Genomic DNA, 24,646 nt, shown 5'->3' on the forward strand with positions numbered 1-24,646 from the left:
CTCCCTCCTTTCCTTCCTTCCTCCTTTCCTTCCTTCTCCCGTCCCTCCCTCCCTCCCCCACCCCCCCATGTGCTCATTGAGGCACTTGAGTGCACAGACAGACTTGGTGAAAGATGTAGAGGAGGTCTGTGAGCCGGCAGGGCCGAGCGAGCACTTCTGCTCCTCTGCCGTTCCTGCTCCGCATCTTCTCCGTCAGTGGATGTACTCTGATAATAACCAGGCTGTGGTATTTATCTTTAGTAGGAGGTAAACTTGAGAAAAAAGTTTTGCAAAATTTCCTCCTTGTTTTGGGAAATTATTTTAATTCCTTCTTAATTAATTAACTAATTTCTTTTGTTGGTAGATTCTGGAAGAGAGCTTGTCATCACAGATCCAGTCATCAAGAACCGGGAGCTCTTCATTTCTGATTATGTTGACACCTACCATGCCGCTGCCCTGAGGTAAGAATGTGGCCGGGAAGTCTGGAGGGAGAGAGAGGCTCTGCTCTGCCCTGTGGGTGTCATTGTGGGAGGCAGACAACTCCTGATCTTGGCAACCTAACACTCCTCTGCCCCCTGGGGTTAGTGAAATTTCAGGGATTGTCTAACCTACTTTACCTCTCCCTCCCTCTATTTCATAGTAGCATTTGCTAAAGCTTTGGGGGTGAAATACCCTGAAGTTCTCCAATTACCTTTGTAAAAATCAAGCCCAACTGCTACAAAAGATAAAGAGAATATTAAAAACAGTTAAAAAAAATATTAAATGTAAGAAAGCCTAAGAAAAATACAGCAGTTTTTGTTAGCTCTTCTCCCAGTTTTCTTCTGTCTGAACATTTTTACTAAAGAGCAGCGGAGTGTATGGAGGGTACAGACGAAGCAGGTGGGGCGTCGCATCCCATTAAAGTGGGTGTGCCCTTCTTTCTGTTCTGTCCTGTGTGCTCTTTCCAGAGCAGGGCCAGGATCTGTCCCCTTGCACATGCTGTGTCTACACGTCTGGCGATTTGGGGCCTCTTACGTGACATAACAAGTACAGTAGCTGTGTGTTTGGGCTTCATTGCTGTAAAGACACCATGTTACAGCAACATTTACTTGGGGCTGACTTACAGTTCAGAGGGTCAGTCCTTATTATCATGGTAGGAAGCATGGCAGCGTGCAGGCAGACGCGGTGCAGGAGGAGCCGAGAGTTCTGTGTCTTGATCTGAAGGCAACAGAAAGAGGGCTGTGTATCACACTGGACGGAGCCTGAGCATACGTAAGACCTCAAAGCCCACCTCCCCAGTAACACACTTCCTCCAACAAGGCTCTGCCTGCTTATAGTACCACTCCCTCTGGGCAAATGCTCAAACACATGAGGCTATGGGAGCCAGACCTATTCAAGTCTCCACAGTAGTCAACACCACAACTTTCCTCCCTGTAAATGATAAATAGTACGGTTGTATCAAACACCAACCAAACCCCTAGTCTCTTTTTAAAAAACAAAACAAAGCAAAACAAAAAACAGAATTTGAGTACAATAAAAGCCATTGAGACTTGCTGGCTTTAGATTAACAACTTACAGTAAGACGCTGTTGTCCCTGGTGCAGTGCTCGGCCATCATATGTTCAGTGATAGAGCCTATGGTCTCCTGTGCAAAACTACGAATAGAGATCCAGTTACTAGGCAGAAGGCTGGGGCATTTATTTAAGACTGGTGTTTTTAAACATTGGGTCTCAGACTATAGGCCATTATGACCTTTGTCTCCAATGTTCACTCATTCGTCGAAGTCACTGTGTGGCAAATACATAGATAACATTTAAATAAAGGAGTTGACTCAGGTCCAGGTGAGCCTTTTTTTTTTTTTTTTTTTTTTTTTTTTTTTTTTTTTTTTTTTTTTTTTTTTTTTTTTGGTTTTTCGAGACAGGGTTTCTCTCTGTAACCCCGGCTGTCCTGGAACTCACTCTGTAGACCAGGCTGGCCTCGAACTCGGAAATCCGCCTGCCTCCGCCTCCCAAGTGCTAGGATTAAAGGCGTGCGCCACCACCGCCCAGCTTAGGTGAGCCTTTTTAAAAGTGGAAATTATTTTATTTTAATTTCACTCAGGAATTTTTTTCCACTTCTTTTTTAACTATATAAAGGTGTAAAACTGTTCTCCTGTACTAAGTAAACACAGGCAATGGGGCCACGTGTCTTGTCAGTCTGTGGTGTGCTGAGCTCTGCCACTGGAAGGAGTGGATATGTTAGAGTTGACTGTCAGGCTGTTGCTACATTTCGAAAATGTCTGTGGTGGTTTATCAACTTTTCCAAAATTCCCATAAGCTTTTGTCTGTCCTTTGAAGGTGGATTACCAGGCTTTAATTAAGCCTATATGCTAGCACAGCGAACTAATGAGGGTTGACTTAGACTGATGAAACAGTGGTTAATGCAGGGCAGCGGGCCTAGTTAGCGTCTGTCCTAACATACCTCCTGTTCTTTCCAGCTTCTCAGTCATGGTTTTAAAAGACTTCAAATTCTAGTTAAATGGTGGAAAGTGTAACTGGTTATCCAGTGTGCTTTGACATAACTGTTTAAAATGAATATATTTGGGGATTTTTAATGCTATTCAGATTGGAGAGATAATGTCCATCTAATATTTAGCAATTTTAGAAGAACTGTGTAGTAGCTGGACACACATAAATGTGGATCGGCCCAGGTGTCCCAGGTGTCTGACTAGAATCTTTACTGGTTATGTTTTAATCCTTTTGTGATATTATCTTAAATGTTGTACAAAGGACTAGAGAGATGGCTCAGCAGTTAGGAGCACTGACTGCTTTTCTAGAGGTCCTGAGTTCAGTTCCCAGCAACCACATGGTGGCTCACAACCATCTGTAATGGGATCTGACGCCCTCTCCTGGTGTGTCTGAAGACAGCTACAGTGTACTCACATAAAATAAATAAATAAATCCTTTTTAAAAAGAATTTTTAAAAAGTTATACAAAAAGTAGTAGGTCTGATATGAAATTATAATTCATTATAATTTTTTTCTTAAATGATTTAGTTTTTGAGATTGTAATATATCATCTCACTTCCCTTTCCTTCCTTCAAGCCCTCCCATAAGGTATTTTTCTTTCTCTTTTTTCAAATTCATGACCTTTTTAAAATTTTTTTTTTTATTTATTTATTTATTTTTTTTTGGTTTTTCGAGACAGGGTTTCTCTGTGTAGCCCTGTCTGTCCTGGAATTCACTCTGTAGACCAGGCTGGCTTCGAACTCAGAAATCCTCCTGCCTCTGCCTCCCAAGTGCTGGGATTAAAGGCGTGCGCTACCACTGCCCGGCCAGTTTCCTTTTATTAGGCTTAAATGAAGCATTTCTCAGTGACCCGGTGAATGGATGGCAAGGGCCCACTGTGTTGCTACATGGCCTAGCCTGCTTGTTGAAAACCTGGCATTTGCCAGCATCTGATGCCCAGTATGTGGCTCTAACTTCATTCTCAGCAGTAGTATCTCACCAAGTAAAGTTTTAGGGTGTGTCTGTGGTTACCTCCCATCAAACAGGATGTGGTGGCAGAATCCTATTAGTCTTCATTTTTTCCTTTTTCTTCTCCAGAGTTAGGGTCCTTTGCTTACCCTTTTAATGTGAGCCGTGATTGAGGATTGAGATTCAGCATTTTCTGTCAATTTATCTTTTTATAGCTCCCCCACAGGGAAGGTCACTCTTTTTTTTCACACATGTAAACCAGTGCTGCTACTATAAATTCAATTTTGAAGGGGACACAAATAAAACAGTTCGTGGGCACATGAAAGGGGATCAAATGAGTATAATGGAGAAAACCAGAGGATAAGAAAGGAAAAAGAGAAAGGCTCATAGTGTTGGCTCTTAGCACCATTCTTTTAAAGATCAAAGGATTCCGTTCCATGGAGTCATGCGGTGTGCAGCCATTGACTGGGCTCTGCCATCCCATTCACTTGACATGAAGCTGATATCTATACTTTTCTTTCAAGCTGGTGGAGAGTTGGGTTATAAAAGAGAAGAGCTTTGTCCTTTAGTGACTGTGAATCAAAAGGAAAACACAATTCCTCTGTGGGCTCTGCTTTGTACATTGTGACACCTTAGCTTTTCCTTACCCAAAAGAAATTCATCCTCAGTCTGGGCTGTGTTGAGAAGTGTGTACTGAGCAATGCTGCTGCTCTCTGGCCTGCTTTGAGCCCTTGGCCTTAGCCACCCCCATCTTTACCTTTCTGGTACATTTCAAGTAGGTGCCTATTGCCTTATTTCCTGGTCTCTACTCACCACTGCCATTACAGAAGCCAGCACCGGAGTTGATATCATGCTTGAGTTACCTGTTGCCTAGGTAGCATTTTTGGTTGACATTGTGACATAACAGTGGAAAGTGCCAGATTCAAACAATACGACTTCATCTCAATCCTGCTGCAACATAGCTTTGTGACAGAATCAGATTTGTTGATTTTTTGACTCATCCTTTTGACACTGGGTCATGTGACCCAGCAGCAGCAGCATAACTTGAACATATATCTTTTGGCTTACCATCCACTCCAGCAGGCATGTATGTGGAAAGCACTCACCGGAGGTCTCATGTGGGTTGCCTTACTAATTTATGTTCTTTTTCAGTTACTGAATTTCAATAAGGTCTATAAAAATTAGTGTTCAAAAAAGAAGATCATATAATAGTTATTTATGGTACTGGTGATATCCATTATCCATGGCTTTTGTTTCTTGTTGCCCAATAGGTGCCTTGATTGGGTATTCACATGTCTTGGGTATAGGGAACTAAACTTAGCCCAGGAGCTGCTGGCAAAGCTCCAAATGTGAGTGAGCCCACATGCCAATCTCTTGCAGTTGGCTCGTTGAGTTGCTTTCCTCATTAGGATGACACTTTGTTGGTGATGTGTGGAGTGGATGCTCTGTGACCAAAAATTGTGACTGGGAGTGTGTGCTATGATAGTGCCCTGATGGGAGGTCACAGGTGTCCTTGACTTGATGACTGGGTTTCAGCTTGCTCACTCTCTGCCTCATAGTTCTAGTAGTTAAATGGAAAAAAAAAAAAAAAATCCCAGCACTTGGGAGGCAGAGGCAGGCGATTTCTGAGTTTGAGGCCAGCCTGGTCTACAGAGTGAGTTCCAGGACAGCCAGGGCTACACAGAGAAACCCTGTCTCTGTGATGTGTGGGGAAACAAGGTAGTTCAGGCTACATGTAACCATCTTACCTGGGATTCATATTTTAGAAAGGTAACTTAGGGTAAAATTTGTAAATTATTCAGAGCTTCTGATTTTCATTATGTTCACCCTGCATTAATTCACCTCCTTGTTTTGCTGTCATTGTATTTATGGGTTAAAACAGATGAATTACCTGTGTAGAAAAGTAGAGAATCCTTTAAGAAGTTTTATGTGTTGCAGAGTTCTGTCTCTTTCAGCTTAAGCTTCACTTTTTTGGACTGACTTAGACCATTCTTACTGTTTTGTGTGTGTGTGTGTGTGTGTGTGTGTGTGTGTGTGTAGGGCAGCAGATCTAGTCCTTGTCTTTGTCCACACAATGGTTAGCACCTTTTGCCCTGCTTGCAGTTAAGGTCTCTGCATCCTAAGGTTCATTGTGGGTTCCAGTGTTGCTTTTCCACAAGAACCTTGTGATGACCTCTTTTCTGAAAAGATGCTAATGTTGGCCAAGTGACTGCATTGAATGTGTTAATCAAGCTGATGGAGAAAGGCCATGCTTGGTGACTTTTCTGCCTACAGTATATTTTTCTGTTTGTTTTAGAGTGATTTATGTATACGTACCTTGGGTTGGAAATTTGCCTTGCATGGGTTTTGCACAGCTTTCATTAGTTCTTTCCTAAGCACTGATCTTAAGGTTGTTGAACTTTGAACTCTGGATAATAGTGAACAACCTTTTTTCTGTATTTTGTCGCATTTAAAAAAAAAAAGATTTATCTACTTTCATGTGCATTGGTGTTTTGTCTCTGTATGAGGCTGTCAGATCCTCTGACACTGGAGTTAAAGGCAGTTGTGAGCTGCCATTTGAATCTGGGTCCTCTGGAAGATCAGCCGACGTTCTTTTGTTTTGTTTTGTTTTTTGTTTTTCGAGACAGGGTTTCTCTGTGTATCCCTGGCTGTCCTGGAACTCACTCTGTAGACCAGGCTGGCCTCGAACTCAGAAATCCACCTGCCTCTTCAGCCAATGTTCTTAAGCGCTGAGCCATCTCCTCAGCCTTACTTTGTCACACTCTTAAAAGTTGTTTGTATTTTAAGTCATAGGACAAAATGTCTATCTGGTTACATTTCAATAAATTAGTAGCTTACCATGAAAAACAAAAGAATACAAGTCCTCTATACTCAGAAATGTAATACTTCCTCTTAAAACAACTTTTGATATAAGGAGAAGGAAAGCTAAAACAAAAGAAGTTTGTAAAAATGAAAATAAAAATTCCATATATTCTTGGCCTGCATTTTGGAAATAATCACAGGGAAATTAGTTGCACTAAACATATCATTAAAATTTTTCTTAAATTAAAAATCTTTTTTAATGAAAGAAAATCCCAGCTTATAACAACAAATGTACTGGCTTTTGTCTTGGCTGAATAGAGAAGAATTTAAGTTGGACTTGTTTAAGGGATCAGGGTGCAAGCAGGGTTTCCACACTGCCTTGAGTTAGGAGTGTTGGTCCTGGGCACTTCACGAACTTTTTTTTTTTTTCTTAAGATTTATTTATTATTGTATGTAAGTAGACTGTAGCTGTCTTCAGATGCACCAGAATCGGGTGTCAGATCTCATTACAGATAGTTGTGAGCCACCATGTGGTTGCTGGGATTTGAACTCAGGACCTTTGGAAGAGCAGTCAGTGCTCTTAACCGCTGAGCCATCTCTCCAGTCCTACTTTGCTAATTTCTGTGTGTATTGTTCCACCTAGAGAAACCAGTGTAAACTATACACAGCCATGTCCTGAATAACTCAAGTCATAAAATCAAGATGGGATTCTGAAAATGTCCATGTAGCTCACAGGAAAGCCATAGACACCAGCTGGAAACTGAGAAAGGAATTTTCCAAAACAATTTTTTTACTTTAGCCTGGTGGCCTAAAATAGGAAGCTCTTTTGAGGTCCTCCGTTGTCTTCATTATTGAGTAAGACTGCCAGCAGCTCTCTGCAGACATGCTGCTGTGTGAGTTCTGTGCTCCCACTCATGTGATTCCTTCTGCTTTACATATACTCCAAGTACGGGAAGACTTTCCCAGTTGTTGATCATTAAAGAAGTCAGTTTCTAGGTCATAATTTTTATTCGTTGCCCTCCCTTGTATTATGGAAGGCTCTGTCCTCACTGTTTGTCCTTTATCATGTGACCTTACGGACTGTCTTCAGAGTGTAGCCCAGAACATACCACCATCTCTGCACGCCCCGCTGAAGGACTGCTGATCTTTCCTCCTGGTTTTTCTGTATATACATCGTGTTTGCAGTTCTGGCTCAGCCTCCCCGGTGCTAAGATTATAACTATATGCTAGAAAGTTCTGAATCTAGATGTTTCAACCAAATGGCAAAGATGCTAGTTTTCTCTTTAACACTCAGCCCTTCTCATCTATCCCACTAAACACTGGGAGGTAATACCTTGCTTTTGAGACAGACCATGGTGTTGTCCAAACTCTTGAGTTTCTGTAGTCTTGCAGTGCTGTGGGTTTTAGGATGGCTCCCCTTGTGTTGACGGTCACACCTAGAGATCTTGCTGTTCTCCCCATGCAACCTTATGGGGCTTATCGAAGCAATCATTACACAAAACAAAAATAAAAGTTACCAATCAAGCATGGACACTGTCTGTATTTGTTATATACTCTAGATTTAGTCTTGTGGTTCCCTCACCCCACCCTACTCCCACTGCCTTTGTGGTTTGCAAAGTAATTTAAACAAATGTTTCATGTTTTGTTTTTTCCTCAGAGGGAAGTGTAACATCTCCCATTTTTCTGACATATTTGCTGCTCGAGAGTTTAAAGCCCGAGTGGACTCATTTTTCTACATATTAGGCTACAACCCTGAGACAAGGTAAGTCAGTCACTCACGCCTGCGCCCTTCTCTCTCACGTGTATGTGCTTAAGTTAGCAAGAAGCCAAACAACAACTCAGTGCTTATGGGTGGCAGTTGATGCCTTTGATATTTAGTGCAGCTCGTTTTTGCCTTTACTTTTGTTAGGGCAAGAAAAGGCATGAAAATGAGGGTATAGAGAGGAGCAATAAGGACATAACACGGCTGTCCCTCTGTGCTTTCTGTTTACTGGGAGATGCAGACTTTGTCAGGCCTTTCATAATGTGTTGAAAAAGATAAGTCACTTTAGATACTTGTTAAGTTTGCTTCTGGTATTAAAATCCAGAAACACTGGGAAAGGTCTGCTGAGACTAGGGGTAGGGTATGGATAGCCGCCCTGTTGGAGCCATCTCGGAAAGGTGTACCTGTGTGACAGGACAGTTACTTACATGAAGGGCAGTGTGGCTACAAGAGATGCACTTCACCACTGAAGACACGCAGCCTAAGGTGAAAGGTGGGCCTGTGCCCGGTTGGCCTTAACTGCAGCTTGACTTGAGTCATCTTCAAAAAAAAGGAGAGCTCGGTTGGCTTGTGGGCATGCCTGTGGGGGATTGACTTGGAGACTGCTCCTTCATGCTGGAGGATCCAATTTACTGCAGGGAGCATCCTTTCCAGGGCAGGTGAGCTTCGGCTGTATAAAAAAGCCAGATAAAGGAATGGATGGATGGCTCAACAGTCAAAAACGCTTGCTGTGCTTACCAGGGACCTACGTTCATTTCTCAGCAAGCACATTGTGGCTCACAACCACATATGACATCTTCTGCACACACATGTAACACATAAACTCATGGAGGAAAACACAAGTACACATACATAAAGTTAATTTAAAAGCCTAAATAAATCTTTTAAAAGACAGAAGGTCAAGAAAAAGAAAGCTAGCTAAGCTGTCTGCATGGTTCTGGCTGTACTTTTTTGGCTATAAAATGAGTTCCGTGGTCTGAGTTGCAGCTGTTAAGTTATTTCCGTGATAGTATGGAGTTGTAAGCTTAAATAAACCTTTCTTTCCATTTATCAGAATGTTTTATCACAACAAAAATGGAAGCAAAACAGCTGTTAGTATGCCAAGCAACTGGGAGCTGAAAGCATTTGATAAAACGGAGGCCAGGCCTAAATTGGAGGGGATGAAGGTCACTGTGTAGTAACAAAGGGACCAAGACATTGGGAGATTTTTTTGTTGTTGTTTTGTTTTTTCAAGAAAGGATCTCACTGTGTAGCTTTGGGAGTTCTGGAACTTACTCTATAGATGGCCTTGAAATCAAAGAGCTCTACCTACCTCTGCCTCCTCAGTTTTGGGATTAAAGGCGTGTGTCACTATGCCAGGCTCTGTTAGGAGATATAAGAGTTGTAAATAGATATGTACTGGTGCACAAAAAGGTTCAGATAGGCCAAGATACAAATTAAAATGGGTGACTTCGTTCGTTCATTCGTTCGTTCGTTCATTCATTCATTCATTCATTCATTCATTCATTTAGGTTTTTGGTTTCTTGAGTCAGGGTTTCTCTGTGTAGCCCTGGCTGTCCTGGATCTTGCTCTGTAGACCAGTAGACCAGCCTGGCCTTGAACTCAGGAATCCACCTGCCTTTGCCTCCCATTTGCCGGGATTAAAGGCCTTTGCCACTACCACCCAGCTAATAGTTGGTGATTTTTTGTTTGTTAGTTTGTTTTGTTTTTGTTTTTTGAGACAGGGTTTCTCTGTGTAGGCTGTCCTGGAACTCACTCTGTAGACCAGGCTGGCCTCGAACTCAGAAATCCACCTACCTTTGCCTCCCAAGTGCTGGGATTAAAGGCGTGCACCACCACTGCCCAGCATAGTTGGTGATTTTTAGTAGTTCACTGTCATCAACAAATAGGTCATTCAGATCCCCTGTACCAATCACCAAATCAACAAAGAAACTTCAGAATTAAAACTGTGCCACAGAGCAAATGGACTTAAGAGATTCCCATAAAACTGGCAACAAGAAGCCAGCCTTCTCATAAACAGACCGTATTGTAGGTCAGTAAAGAAAGCCCACGGGGCAGCAGGGCTTGGTAGCTTAGAGCACTGCTCTCGCAGAGCCTCCAGATTTGATTTCCATCCCCCACATAATGCCTCACAACTGTCATGACTCTAGTTTAGAAAGAGCATACTGTTGCCAGGTGATCTCGGGCAGACAGCAAGCACGCATGTGTTATATGCATACATCCAGACAAAGCACTTAAACATAGAAAATAAGTCTTAAACATTTACTATTTATTTATTTACACCCCTAAATGTTCCCCCTTACCCTTTTCCTTCTCTGAGAGGGTAGGGCTTCCCTGGGTATCTCCCCACCCTGTGCATCAAGTTTCTGCCAGAATAGGCTTATTCTTTCCCACCTAGACCAGACAAGGCAGCCCTGTCGGGATATGGAGACCGTATTTAGTTGTTTTTTTTTTTTAAAGATTTATTTATTTAGTACATGTAAGTACACTGTAACTGTCTGCAGACACTCCAGAAGAGAGGGCATCAGATCTTGTTCCAATGGTTGTGGGCCATCATGTCGTTGCTGGGATTTGAACTCAGAAGAGCAGTCAGTGTTCTTAACCACTGAGCCATCTCTCCAGCCCTCCAGTTCAGTTTTTAAAGCCTAACAAAAAAAATCTACTGACTTCTTAGATTTTTATTAAGTCATAATGGAATAAGGTTCAAAAACTAATAGCAAAAGAAATGGCAGAAATGGTGGGCTCAGGAGATGGTTTAGTCAGGAAAATACTTGCTGTGCAAGGGCAGTCTCCAGAATCCATGTAAAAAAAAAGAAATACATCGTGGTGCTTACACTACACTTCAGTCCTAGCACAGGCAGGCAGAAACTGGAGCTTGCTGGTCATCTAGCCTAGTCTAGTTTGGCAAGTTCCAGGCCAGTGAAAGACACTCTTTACATGGAGGTGGTACACACCTTTACTTCCAGCACTCAGGAGGCAGAGGCAGGTTGATCTCTGAGTTCAAGGCCAGCCTGGTCTACAGAGTGAGTTCCCAGGACAGCCAGGGCTACACAGAGAAACGCTGTTTCAAAAGAAAAGATTCTGACAGTGAAGTGGTGTCTTCTGGCTTGTGCACGCATGTGAGCACACACACAAGCTATACACATACTCATGAGTGAACGGCAGATTAGTGAGGAAATTAGAGCTGATCTCTAACAATTCTTGGAAGTACATGAAAATTCAAATACTACTGATCAGACTGTAAGGCAGTTCTAAGAAGATGAGTTTAGCTATGAAGGCTTACAGTAAAAACAGAGAGGTATGTGTGTTACTGCCAGTCCTCCTACAAAATGTACTCAATAAACTCTTCTTGCTTTAAAAAATGCAGAGGTGTTAGAAATAGCATGAAGTTAATGATGCCCTTGAAGGTCATAGAAAAACAAGGACAACCTAACTACCCAGAATCAGTACAAAGAAATAGCTGAAACCATGAAAGAGATCAATGGCATGGAGACTTAAGAACAGTATGGTCAGGCTGGCGAGATGGCTCAGCAGCTAAGAGCACTGATTGCTCTTCCAAAGGTCCCGAGTTCAAATCGCACAACCACATGGTGGCTCACAACCATCTGTAATGAAGTCTGATGCCCTCTTCTGGTGCATCTGAAGTCATCTACAGTGTACTTATTTATAGTAATAAATAAATCTTAAAAAAGAAAATAGTACAGTCAGTCAGCCAGAGGGCTGGCTCAGAAAGGAGACTCGATAAAAAGACAACTTGAATGTAATGGGGCATTACATGAAGTCACAGTGAAGTCCTGGAGATTACTAGGGAATACTTTGGGGTTTTTTTGTTTATTTGTTTATTTGTTTGTTTGTTTGTTTGTTTTGGTTTTTTTTTTCGAGACAGCGTTTTTCTGTATAGCCCTGGCTGTCCTGGAGCTCACTCTGTAGACCAGGCTGGCCTGGAACTCAGAAATCCGCCTGCCTCTGCCTCCCAAGTGCTGGGATTAAAGGCATGCGCCACCACGCCCGGTTTAGGGAATACTTTGAATAGCCTACATTCCAGAAGGTGGCAGACTCTAGGAAGAAATGGACAGATAAATAAGATGGTATCCAGTCTACCTAACACCAGAGTGCCAGCTCCCTCACATTCTGCTTGGGCTATAAAAGACATGATCATGCTCATAGATAAAACAAACATTTCAACCTATAGGAGGCTGCTAAGTCTGGCAGCTCAGGCTTGTGATCCCAGTTACTTGGGAGGCTGAGACAATCAGAGTGAATGAATTTAGAACCAGCCTGGGCAAGTTGATAAGACCTCCCCTCCAAGCTGGGCGGTGGTGGTACACACCTTTAATCCCAACACTTGGGAGGCTGAGGTAGGCGGATTTCTGAGTTCCAGGCCAGCCTGGTCTACAGAGTGAGTTCCAGGACAGCCAGGGCTACACAGAGAAACCCTGTCTCGAAAAACCAAAAAAAAAAAAAAAAAAAAAAAAAAAAAAAAAAAAAAAAAAAAAAAAGACCTCCCCTCCAAATTTAGGTGTCAAAATATAGCTCAGTGTAGAATGCTTACAAAAGGTGCATAGGCCCTATGATTAATTGTGAGAATCGGGGAGGGGAGGCACTTGAAATATAACTACTAACGATGCAGAACAGATCCGTGCAGAAGAAAAGGCCTCCTCACACAGAAGGTGCTGCTAAGTCTGGATATCCAGTGTGGAGAGGGTGAGACTCATCCGTCTCCCATCCAGTGCACATGAGAACTCCTGCCTCAGACCTGGGACTGAGGAGGACTCCACTAGCTTAATAAATTATAGAAACTGACAAGCCATGTTCCATGGGGTAGGGTTCGTCTGCACAGCAAAGGAAACATCTTCACAGTGGGGAAAAAACCTCAGCTGAGTCTACATCTTACAGGGAATTACTATGGAGACAAGCATCATGTACTCTTTCGAGAAATCTAGAGGTGTAGGGAGAGAGCTGAGTAAGGGGAGGGAGGAGGGTGGAGGGAGAGAGGGTAAGGAACACCAGAGCATAATGGAGACAAAGGAGACAAGTGCCACCCACCCACCCACAACATGTAGAATCTAAAGTTTTCCAAATATATAAAGGACCTAAAGGGAGGGACAAACAATGAGTGTTTCCTCTCGTACATGGAGTCTAGTTTAACTAATGTAAATCTACTTACTGGACAAAGCAAAAGAGGGAGCATGGAGGAGGAGGAAAGGAAGAGGGCGAGCCTAAGCAGAGAGCAGCGCTAGACCCCGAGCAAGTCAGCACATAAGAAAATCAATCATGTAAAAGTGTATGTGCTCATATCTACAGTGGTTATCAGTCAGATGTGATAAGGTCTGTGAAGGATTTTAAAATCACAAATATCAGCAGATGATCAAGTGTATGTTGCAGACATGTCAGGTACATCTGTAATACGAAGATTAGAAAGGAAAGAACTATTTATCTTTTAGGAAGTATCCATTATTATGCAAGACATGTAAATAAGAAATTAATGTTACTTAATGGGTATTTTCTTCTGAAGGATGCTAAGAAATGATGTAAATTTGAGTGATATTCTGAGACTGGCCTGGCTTGGGAGAGGAGTACATTCTGCCTGCTGTGCTTGCATGAGGATGCACTATTGGGGCATGCCATTAATGTCTGGATTTTTGCTCAAATAGGATACAAAACACAGGGAGAGACAAATGAGAGCCTCTAGTCAGGTGCCAGCCTAACTTGAACCCCAGAATTCAGCTCTGATTTCAGTCTCTGACACTCAGAACATTCCCTTGTTATGTAAACAAGACTCATGCCAAGTTTACTTCTTCGGGTCAGTGTCCTCTGCGAGATGGTATCATTGTATTATATATATGTCTATTATATGTATTATATGAACAGTCTAGCGCAAACTCTACTAAGTACTTAGAAAATACATTTCAGCCAGATGCTGGTAGTGCACACCTTTAAATCCCAGCACTCACTTGGGAGGCATGGGCAGGTGGATCTCTGAGTTCAAGGCCAGTCTGGTCTATAGAATGAGTTCCAGGACAGCCAGGGCTACATAGAGAAATTCTGCCTTGAAACCCCCATGCCCCCAAAAGAAAGAAAATTCATCTCAGAGATCTTGGTAAACCTAACCAGTTAGACCTCCTATGTAGTCAGCCAAAACACTGGAGTCTTAGGTTGAGCTGCAATGAACATCTTAGCTATGTCTGTGTTCTATGTTCTATGTCTTTTTTATGGTCCTGATTTGTTTCAGTTGGCACTTTATAACCGCTTACCCTGACTGCTTCATCTTCAAATTAAGAGCCCTAGGAAAGGGCTGGTGAGATGGCTCAGTGGTTAAGAGCACTGACTGCTCTTCCAGAGGTCATGAGTTCAAATCCCAGCAACCACATGGTGGCTCACAACCATCCTTAATGAGATCTGATGCCCTCTCCTGGTGTGTCTGAAGACAGCTACAGTGTACTTACATATAATAATAAATAAATAAATTAAAAAAAAAAAAAGAGCCCTAGGAAAGCCTCTCCTTTTAGTCTGGCATGCCTGCGTTCTAGTGTCATGCTAGCACTTTATGTTTGCGTTCATCCATAAGGTATTCACTTCCTGGAGTTCGTTCTGCATCTATCATGTTAAAGCAATCATAGTTAACTCTGAGGTGATTTGTGTAAGATCTTGGCGGATTTGTAAGTTCTTGGTGATTATAGAAGTTGCTATATATTTTCATTGACAAAGTGCTACCTACTTTAATCTCATGAAAGATCTTTGTATAGCTTTTAGGGATGAACTACATAAGCATTTTCTTGGTTACTCTCATGTTTGAAAAGCCTTCAGCAAAATAGTACAAAGCCCAGACCTTATTATTTCAGTAACTTTTGCCAGGAAACAAACATCTTCAGATACTGAATAAAATAGTTAAAAGCCTGTACATGCAGAGCTGAGCTCCATATATGAAAACCTGACTAGGAAGCATATCTTTGGTTCCTGGTGTGTCATTAGTCTCCAGGGAAGCCTGCTTGTGACCCTAAAGTCTCGAGGAGGAGAGAGTATAAAAAGCAGACTCACGCCAATGAAGCCCCATGACAGAAACGTGTAAGAAGTTGTAGGAGGGATATACCCTAGTGCAAGATTGTGAAAGATGGCTGCGGTAAGTTGTCTGTGAGCGTTGTGGTTTGCTCTTAGAAATAACAGACCCTGAAAGAACTATTCACCACCAACTAAGATAAAAGAAAAGCGAGTGCTGCTGCCGGTGATGTCCTACACTAATGTGAGCAAGTGTGGAGAGAAGCCCTCCTAAGGCATCCCAGGATGCCAGGGATGCCGCTCTCTGGAGAGCCTGGCTTGCATCTGTTGTTTTGTTTTTCAAAATGAGGATGGGCTGGAAGAAAGAGGAAGTAGGTAGCCTGCTTGCCTTCTCCCTCAGGGGAGCTGGCTCAGGAAAAAACACAGGGGAAAGATGTGCCAGTCACAGGACAGGATCCCCTACTGGGATTCAGAATAAGAAGCTTGGGTTGTTTACAATCATTGTCACCCAAGGCAGCTAGTGAGACCCTAACAAGAATTTTGAAAGTAAGATTTTCTTGACTCGGGGTAACTTTTTATGTAATAGTTCCAGTGTGTAGCTCTATTGAATTCTTTCATGTCCTCTGTTCAAGTGACCCTCTTCTATGAGAACCTTCATTGGTGCCGTTCTATTTCCACAGCTCTCTGAGCTATCAGCTGCAGCAGGTTGAGGAAATGCTCTTCCTTCCGGCCCATTGCCCTGTTTTCATGTGTTGGGACAAAGGGAAACCATTTCAGATAAATCTGGTTGTGTGGTCTCTCTCTGAACATAAGAACTCTTAGGTAGCTGAGAGTGCGCCTGAACTTTGGGTGTGCCATCTCTCTGAACTGGAGGATTGCCTGGCCTGGCGTGTGTGGTACTCATCATCAACCCTGTAGCATTTCTGGTATGCTGTATTTCTGCAGAAAATGTGTAGATAACTCAGCTTAGAATTTGTGTTGTCTCACAGAATGAACAGAGGGCTCTGCACATGGGACTCTGCACGATGTCTTGCTCTAAGAATCTGTAAGAACTTGTGTTCTTTGAACAGATTTTAATTTTTTGACTCTCCATTCCATTTCTGAGAAACAGTTGGTCCTGTCCTTTTTTTTTTTTTTTCCAATCTTTTATGTTTTGAGGGGATTTTGTGGTCTTTCTTTTTAAGTTATAACTAAGTGGTGTAAAAAATCATCTTTTAGTTTGCAGGTGGGAATAACCTATGTATCAGCTATTTCTTACTGGCAGACAGTCCTTTGCGGAACATGAGTACTGGTGAGAAGACAGGCTTGTTCTGCAGGGTTTGGCCAGAACCTCTCTTGGCTGGACTGAGGGCAAGTGTGAGTGCGTGCTGTGGTCCTCAGTATTGCTGTAGTGAGCTGTACTTGCTTCCGTGGCTTTAGAAATCTTTCAAAATGAGTTTTCAGTAGATACAGTTTCATAGTGCTGTGCGAATTTGGCTTAGTAAGATGAATCAGGGAACTTGAAATGAGGTTTGTTTTGTTTTGTTTTGTTTTTTGTCTGGATGCTGAGATGTTTATAGTGGCCCATCTTTAGGCATTTGGGGGGAGGAGCATATGTCTGCATGCTTGCTTTACTGAGGGTTAGTGTCAGCCAACCATTATGGTTAGTGCTCTGCTACTGAGTTTACTCTCCCAACCCCCACATCCTCCATTTGAACCTTGTTGCTGTTTTTATTGTTCCAGTTCATTCTTGGAGACCTGGCTGGGCTCCTATTAATTACCTTAGAAGATGCTGTAATTTAATCACTTGGAGATTTGGGGGCTCTTTTTCCATGAAGCATGGCATTCCTTGTATGCTGTGTTAGTGCTGTCTCCGTTGTGGCCATGCCTGCGTGGCTAGCTTGCTTGTTTGGTCTTTTTGTCAAATGCGTAGGGTTTTCAAAAAGACATGTGTTCAGTTGCCTTTCCTAAGCACTGCTGCTGTGCTTCAAGCATGCTGCTGTTTCTGTGCTGAATTTCAGGTAGTCATTTGTACCCATTTCCTCATTCTTGTTCTTTGTTGAAAAGGTGGTTATTTAAAAACCCGACTTAGTTAAAAAACAGAAAAGACAAAAGAAAACTTGCTGTTGTCTCCCGTGGACAGGCGCGTCTCCTTCGCCTGGCTTGTGGAGCTCCCTGGTGTTGGCTGTCTGGAATCCCCTTTCTAAGGCCCCACTTCCCTGCACACTAGCTTGGTGTGCTAGGAGAAGCTGCAGTCTGTTGGCTGGTCTTTATTTACGGAAACAGCAGGGTTGAGATTGATGGCGTTGTGGAGAGACAGTGTGTGGATGAGGGAGGGTCACAGCACATGCTCAGTCCTGTCAGTGTGAGGGAAGTTTCAGCGTTCTGCGTGAAGGCTTAGGTCATAGCACAAGCTCAGTGAGAGCTCTGTGAGGTCTCTCAGCCTGCATGTGCCTCCATTTTGAGTACTTAGAGTAGAAAGGGGCAGAGTTTAGCAGTAAGTAGAGGTGCAGGAATCCAGCTAAACTCTCGAGACCTGTGTTAGTCATGGATGATCCATTCAGCCCCTGCAGGTAGGCGATCTTCCCCTGGCCTAACCGAGATATTGGCTTTGCTGCTCAAGCTCCTTCTGAAGATGTTTATGAATCATCTCGCCATTCATAGTGCATGTTCCTAAAGCCTTTGATTTAGCCAGCTGGCCATGCAGAGATGGCATTGCGAAGCATAAAATCAGAGCTGTGCATGGGTCTACCAGGAGATGAATTAAGCAAACATACAGTGTGAAGCTTGCTTTGTGAGTCTCTATCCATGTCTCTTCCTCTCTTCCGTGCGATTATAGCCTGGGTTTGCCCAGTGCGTTTTGTAGAGCTTGTCTGTCTTCAAAACCTGCAGAACAAACCTGCAGGCCGCCTCCCTCATGACCCATGTGCCTTGTAGGGATTGTTGGGCCACAGGATGGATCTGCTTGGCTGTTTTAGGAAGGGTGGTAGGTGGGCAGCTATTGGTTGCTTTGAAGGTGGGTGGAACATGTTTTGATTGAGAGCCTGTTTGCTAGAGCAAATTATAATTGTGAGGTGACACATGAGAGGGACAGCTGTGGATGATGAGTACAACTGTATCATCTTAGTGTGTTTTCAAAGGAAGCTGTCACATCACATCAGCTTCTCTTCTGTTCTTTCTGAAGGAGCAAAGCCTTCTTTTTGGAGTTCGTGGCAATTTTCTTGCCAGCTTTGAGAGACTATAGACATTGTTATCTATATTAAAATTGATATTCACATCCTTTTCTTTATTCTTGTATGTTGGTTTTAGCTTTGTGGTGTATGTGTATTTTGTGTGATTTTTTTCATTGAGTAAGAGAATGGAAAGGGTTTGCTGCTGCGAAAGAACTCAGAGGTATGGACAAGGTCACGTTTGGTATCTGTGGCTTGATGTCTGACCATGAAATAGCCTTCTCTACCCAGGTAGAAGCTTTTTTTGTTTGTTTGTTTGTTTTTCGTTTTTTGTTTTTTTTAACCTCCTGTTGGCAGAAAGAGCCCAGGTAGGTGGCTGTCACTATGGTGGCTGTCGTCACTGGTTTACCAGGGAGCCAGTCAGGATAAGCAGATTTTGTGCAGTGGAATTCCTACTCAAACAGGGAATTAATTAGAGAAGTTTGGGATTGCTTTGCTGCCTCTCATTTCCTCTCCCCTTTAGGTTCGGGAACAATTTAGAAATAAGTCAGGTTTTGTGCAATCGAGAAGGCTATAGAAAGCACTCTAGGGCAGACGAGTGTGAATCACGTGCTTCTAGGGGAAGGAGAAGCTCACTGCGTATTGACACCAAGGAAGAAGACTGGTAAGGCCTTAGCTGCAAACAGGAATCTGGTCTGAAGAGGCCTCTGATTGGGGCAGGGTTCAGCAGTGCTGACATTTAAAATATTCCTAAAGCATCAGTTTGTATTCTTGTACGCTTAATTGTAAAATTTGAGCTAGAGATGCTATGTAGAGAAGTAATGTAGTGTTAGGGTCTTAGTTGATATTTCTGTGTTTGATTCCCATCCCTGTGAGGGCCACTTTCTGTTATGATGTTCTCTATCTGAACATTATGTTTGGAAGTTTGGGAATAATACCCCGTGTTTCCCACAGTGTATAATGCTACTTCTGGACCCAGAGCGTGTACGTGAGTGTTAGGGGAACACTGACTAGCTGTGGTTGTGGTGTTTGGTGGGAGGTCTTGGCGCCCCCCCTCCTTTGGAGCCCAGGCCCACCTGTCGGCTGTACAGCTCTCGGTGTTTTTGGTACAGCCGTATGCTTTGATGAGGAGATTTGGAGTTTGCGGCTGTGCTTTGTGGATGGCCTCCGATTTCAGAGCTGGTTTTCTGTGCTTCACATGCAGGAAAATGAGCAATGCTGTTTTCTGTGTTTATGCATTTGTTCTTTATTCTCCTGTCTTGAGAAAATACATTTTTGGGAAAGTTGCTTCTACATGTTTCTTGTCCAGGGTTTGGGACGGGTCTGAAGGTGATGGTGGCACTGCAGTCCTGGGACGTGTCCTGGGAGGTGAAGGGTGGCACTGCAGTTATTCGTGGCTGTTGAGGGCCTCTGTTCAAGTTGATCAGTGGATAATGCTGCCCAGTTTGGCTCATCCCCCACTTCTGCGCTCAGGACTATCGGGAAATATGAGGAAGCATAGGAGGTTGGACTGCAGGGAGAACGGACAGATCTTAGATCTTTTACCCTGCTGCTACCTCTAAAGCCATCGCTATAGACTCTTTTTCCCCCTTTATTTAATTAATTAATTAACTAATTAATTAATTAATTTTTAGTATAGAATGAAGTTTACTCAGGGCATGGGGAGAGGAGTTAAGAGGGTGGTAGAGGCAGAGAAAGAGAGAGTGGAGAAGTAGAGGCTGACCATGAGCACAGGGAGAGAGAGGGAATGGGGAAGGGACGAGGGCGCAGAGCAGGAGGAAGAAGGGAAGAGCAAGGGAGGAGCAAGACAAGAAGAGCTACATTCTCGACTGTAGATCTGAGTGGAGCCATGCATTTCAAGTGTGTGTGCCTGTGTGTACAGCCCATCCCTGGTGAGCAGCCTGGACACACTTGCTGTGTGTGCGTCACTGATGCCACAGGGTTTCTCTCTGTAGCCCTGGCTGTCCTGGAACTCACTCTGTAGACCAGGCTGGCCTTGAACTCAGAAATCCACCTGCGTGTGCCACCACTGCCCAGCTGATGCCACTTCTGAAGGCCATCTGCTTCCAGTCACATCTTTTGGGCAGACTCCCTGGTTGAGGCTGCTCTGAGCTGCTTCAGGCCTGGTGTCTAGCATGGTGCTGATTCTCTAGTCTCCTGAGCTTCTGAGCACTTGTTCTCCCAAGTTCATCTTTTCTTTTCCACTTTGCTTTTTGTCCTTACTGAGAGCCATGTTCTACTTACCAAAAGCACACTTGTTCTCAGCCTGTGAAAGTTATTGAATGGAGGAAGGCAGGAAACCCCAGCCAAGGGAAGACTGTAGAGGCACGCACTCATGAGTCTTCGGGAAAGCCCATGTGGTTGATAATCTTCTGAATCATAAAGTTTGTGGTCCAGGTGCCACATATATGTTTAAAATAGTATGCACTATCATACTGATACTCAGGCAGACTGTTATGTAACTCAGCTGGGCTAGAGATCATTTCTGTCAACATTCTTTGAAATAGACATTTAATTGTGGTTATATGATTATCTTTTCTGTTGGACAGGGGTCACTTCTTCTTTTAAAAAAAAAAAAAATAATTCTTGGCTGTCCTAGAACTTGCTCTGTAGACCAGGCTGGCCTCAGACTCACAGATGTCCACCTGCCTCTGCCTCCTGAGTGCTGGGATTGAAGATATGCAACACTACCACCCAGCCATTTAGTCTTCTAACCTCCGTTCCTCCGTCAAGTGTAGGGCTTGACAAATGGGTCACTTTGGGGGACTAAGAGGGACTGAGATAAGATTTCATTATGTAGTCCTGATCGACCTAGAATTCAGAGAGCTACTTACCTTGGCCATCCAAGTGCTAGGACGGCAGGTGTGTACCACCATGCCTGACACAAGTGGATCTTTGACATAAATATATTTAAATGGGGTGTAGAGGTACTGACCTTTAATCCTAGCGCTCCAGAGGCAGAGGCATGAGGATCTCTTGTCAGTCTGTAGCAATTCTGATCAACAAAGTGAATTTCAAGCTGTCAGCGATACATAGTTAGGCCCTGTTTCAAAAAACTGCAACCAAAAGCCAAAATGTGTTCAGTAAATGACTGATGTCGGGAGTAAGAGAAATGACTAGATTTGAAGCCAGATGGTGTTGGTATTCCACATACTCAGTGGCTCTGGACCAGCTGCTCCTGTGCTCTAAGCTTGGGTCTCTATACAGATGATGAGAACAATGCAGAGGTGGTACTTGTGTGCTGGCGTGACTCCAAGTCCTCATCTCCAGTTTTTTTCTTCTTTTCTTTCTCTCTCTCTCTCTTTCTTTCTTTCTTTCTTTCTTTCTTTCTTTCTTTCTTTCTTTCTTTCTTTCTTATTTTTTGGTTTTCCGAGACAAGATTTCTCTGTATAGCCCTGGCTGTCCTGGAACTCACTCTGTAGACCAGGCTGGCCTCGAACTCAGAAATCCGCCTGCCTCTGTCTCCCAAGTGCTGGGATCAAAGGCGTGCGCCACCACTGCCCGGCTCCTCATCTCCAGTTTCTTGTGGATGTGACTCAGTAGCAGAACATTAGGAATCGTCTTGGTTGTTTGGAACCAGCTATCCATACTTGACCAGTCTGCCTCCTCCTCCTCCTTCTTCTTTTTAAATATTTATCTTTAGTCCTATTGAATAAAACTTTTTTCCCTCTACTATGAAGGTTGAACCCATAGCCTAACAGCTGGTTGGTAGTTAAATGCTCTACCATTAAGTTGTATACTCTGTCTTCATTATATTTTGAGACAGGACCTAACTAAGTTGCCTATACTGGCCTTAAACTTGGCAATCCTACTTATTTCAGCCTCCTTTGTAGCTGGGATTATAATCATATACTATCTTTGTAGGTCATGAAATTTCATTTTTACTTTTTTTCTTCTTTTACTTTATGTTTATTAGTGATTTGCCCATGTGTATGTCTGTGTACCACAAGCTTGCTTAGTGGTGCCTGAGTTCACCAGAAGAGGGCATTTGATCCCCTGGAACTGGAATTATGGATAGTGATGAGCCACCATGTGGTTGGTGGGAATTGAACCTTGGCGCAGTAGAAGAGCAGTTAGTGCTTTTAACTGCTTAGCCATCTCTCTAGCCCCTGTGTTTTTAAAGAAGACCTCCTTCTGTATCTGGTGACATTTGGTGTTTCTATTCTTAACACTGCCCGGTAGAGTTACACATATGAGGAAGATAATTGATGTCTTTTGCCTCCTTGCCTACCATATTCACAGTACTACAATAAAGAGTTCTTACGCCATGGCCTGGATGTAAAGTGTTTTCAGACTCTTCCAGTGGTGCAGAGACACCTTGGAAGTGTGCGATAGCTCTTGCTTACTGGCTCTCGTCTCTCTCTTGGGAATGCTATCAGGCTTATTATGTAGTTTGATTTCAGTGCATGGAAAGTCCTGTCTTTGCTTAGGAGATCAACTCAGTCCTGGAGGACAGCTTTATGTTTGGTATGCATATTTATCCATATGCACTTTTGCTAAGCTGTGGTTGTTAAAACCATTTGTGTTTGTGCACAAGATGAAGACAGTAAGGTCCAGGAAGAGCCTGGAGTGGGGCAAAGTTAGATGTAGTTGCCAGGTGCCCTATGCCAGTTCCCTATTACTGAATGGACGGTAAGAAGCGCAGGCGATGAACAAGACTGTCAGAGCACTTGAAAGCAGCTCCTTCTCTGCTGTCCACAGTCTTCCTTCTACATAGCAAGTCAATGCTTCCTCTTTCCTTCCTGTAGAGTAATCCAACTCTCCCAGCCTCGTGCTGCCACACCCAATTCTAACGTCGTTTTCACCCCAGTTCTCTGATCGGAGATGGTTTTGAATGAAAGTTACTTATGGTTCTTCTCGGGGTAGATAGAGTTGGTTACTCACCAGCTAATGCCTGCTCTTAGTTCTGGACCCTGGATTGGAGTCTGAAGAAGCCTGTGGGAGACGTGCCTCTGGGATTAATGGCGTGCCTTGTCAAGAGAGTAGTGCTCCTTCCCAGGCTTTGCTCTCCTGCCACGAGCTTCTTAGGAGCTCTCTCAGAGACTGGCACTTCCAGCTTTGCAGCATGCCCGTGTTGTCTCCATGCCTGTGGCTATGGGCTGTTCTCCATACTTTACTGTTTTTGAGTGAAAGCTGAACTTTGTTCCTGTTAGAGTTTGTCAGACCTCTTCTCGGATTGATTTTGCTTGGAATAAAGAGCCAATAGTTGCTATCTATAGCTAAGATATGCTTGATTTAGAATATTAGAGTCATTGTTCATTCAAAATATGTGTATTAGTGTCCAACCTCTTTAGACACTGGAGAAGACAAATGAAAACTACATCGAGTTTCCGTCTCACCTCAGTCAGAGACTGTCATTAAGAAAGCAAATTAGGAGCCGGGCTATGGTGGCACACGCCTTTAATCCCAGCACTTGGGAGGCAGAGGCAGGTGGATTTCTGAGTTTGAGGCCAGCCTGGTCTACAAAGTGAGTTCCAGGACAGCCAGGGCTACACAGAGAAACCCTGTCTCGAAAAACCAAAAAATAAATAAATAAAATAAATAAAATAAAAAAAAAAAAAGAAAGCAAATTAGGGGCCTGGGATGGGAAAGGTCACTGGACAGATGGAACAGTGGTTAAGAACACTCACTGCCTGTGACTTAGTTCCCAAAGCCCACATGGTAGTTTACAACCATCCATATCCCCAGTTCCAAGGGAGCCAATGCCCTTTTGACCTCCCTGGGCACCAGGCATGCATGTGGTGCATAGATATACATATAAGCAAAACATTTGGATACATAAAATAAATAAATCTAAAGAAAAGGAAACTAGTAGGGGCCTGGAGAAAAGAGCTCAGCAATTATTGCTGTGTTAGAGGTCTGAAGTTCCATTCCCAGCATCTGTTTCCCGTGGCACATAACTCCCTATAACCCAAGCGCTGTGAGATCTCAACCCCTTCAGGCCATTGCAGCACTGACTGCACTGTACAGGTGCACACATTCACTTTAAAGGAGATCAGAATGACTTTGAAGGGGAAGTAGACAGAAAGGAGCACTCACACACTGTTTCTAGTAATATAAAATGTTGTAGCCACTATGGAGATGAGTTATATGTGTTCCTCACGAAACCTAAAGGTAACCCACCATATCACTCCCAGGCTCATCTACCAGAGGATCCAGTCAGCACGCCAGAGATGCTCTGTATACAGGGTTATGGCAGTACTGTTCACAGTAGCCACATGTGGACATAGCCTAGGTTCTTTCTCACATAGAAGTAGATCAAGACATTGTGCTGCTATGGAGTTATTCAACTATAAGGAAGTGTGAAAGTAAATGGAGAGAACTGCAGGATCATCCTTTTAAGTAAAACAAGCTAGACTGAAACATAAGAATTACAAGCTTCTTCTCCTAGATTAAAAAGTGACATGAAGGCCAGGCTGTGGTGGCACACGCCTTTAATCCCAGCATTTGGGAGGCAAAGGCAGGTGGATTTCTGAGTTCGAGGTCAGCCTGGTCTACAGAGTGAGTTCCAGGACAGCCAGGGCTA

The 24,646-nt window shown here is 43.3% G+C and overlaps 1 protein-coding gene and 1 long non-coding RNA gene across 13 annotated transcripts in view; one reads left to right on the forward strand and one right to left on the reverse strand.

Moving 5' to 3' along the window:
- The window catches only part of Rere (arginine-glutamic acid dipeptide repeats), a 358,397-nt gene that overhangs the window by 200,700 nt on the left and 133,051 nt on the right, over positions 1-24,646 (forward strand). For 10 of the 12 annotated variants that reach the window (XM_031379531.1, XM_031379537.1, XM_031379534.1 and 7 more), the window contains 2 exons: positions 344-440; positions 7,871-7,975. In XM_031379531.1, coding sequence (XP_031235391.1) covers positions 344-440; positions 7,871-7,975 — 202 coding nt within the window. Of the gene's footprint in view, positions 1-343; positions 441-4,412; positions 4,530-7,870; positions 7,976-17,336; positions 17,524-24,646 lie in introns of those variants that run through there. The other 2 variants (XM_031379542.1, XM_031379543.1) reach the window with 2 other exon arrangements.
- On the reverse strand, positions 1,016-4,284 carry LOC116097061. The gene is made up of 3 exons (XR_004121195.1): positions 4,225-4,284; positions 1,535-1,612; positions 1,016-1,176 (listed from the first exon to the last, which is right to left on the reverse strand). It is a non-coding gene; the product is annotated as an uncharacterized LOC116097061 (long non-coding RNA).

This window comes from Mastomys coucha, unplaced genomic scaffold (assembly GCF_008632895.1).
Source record: "Mastomys coucha isolate ucsf_1 unplaced genomic scaffold, UCSF_Mcou_1 pScaffold18, whole genome shotgun sequence".
Classification (NCBI taxonomy): domain Eukaryota; kingdom Metazoa; phylum Chordata; class Mammalia; order Rodentia; family Muridae; genus Mastomys; species Mastomys coucha.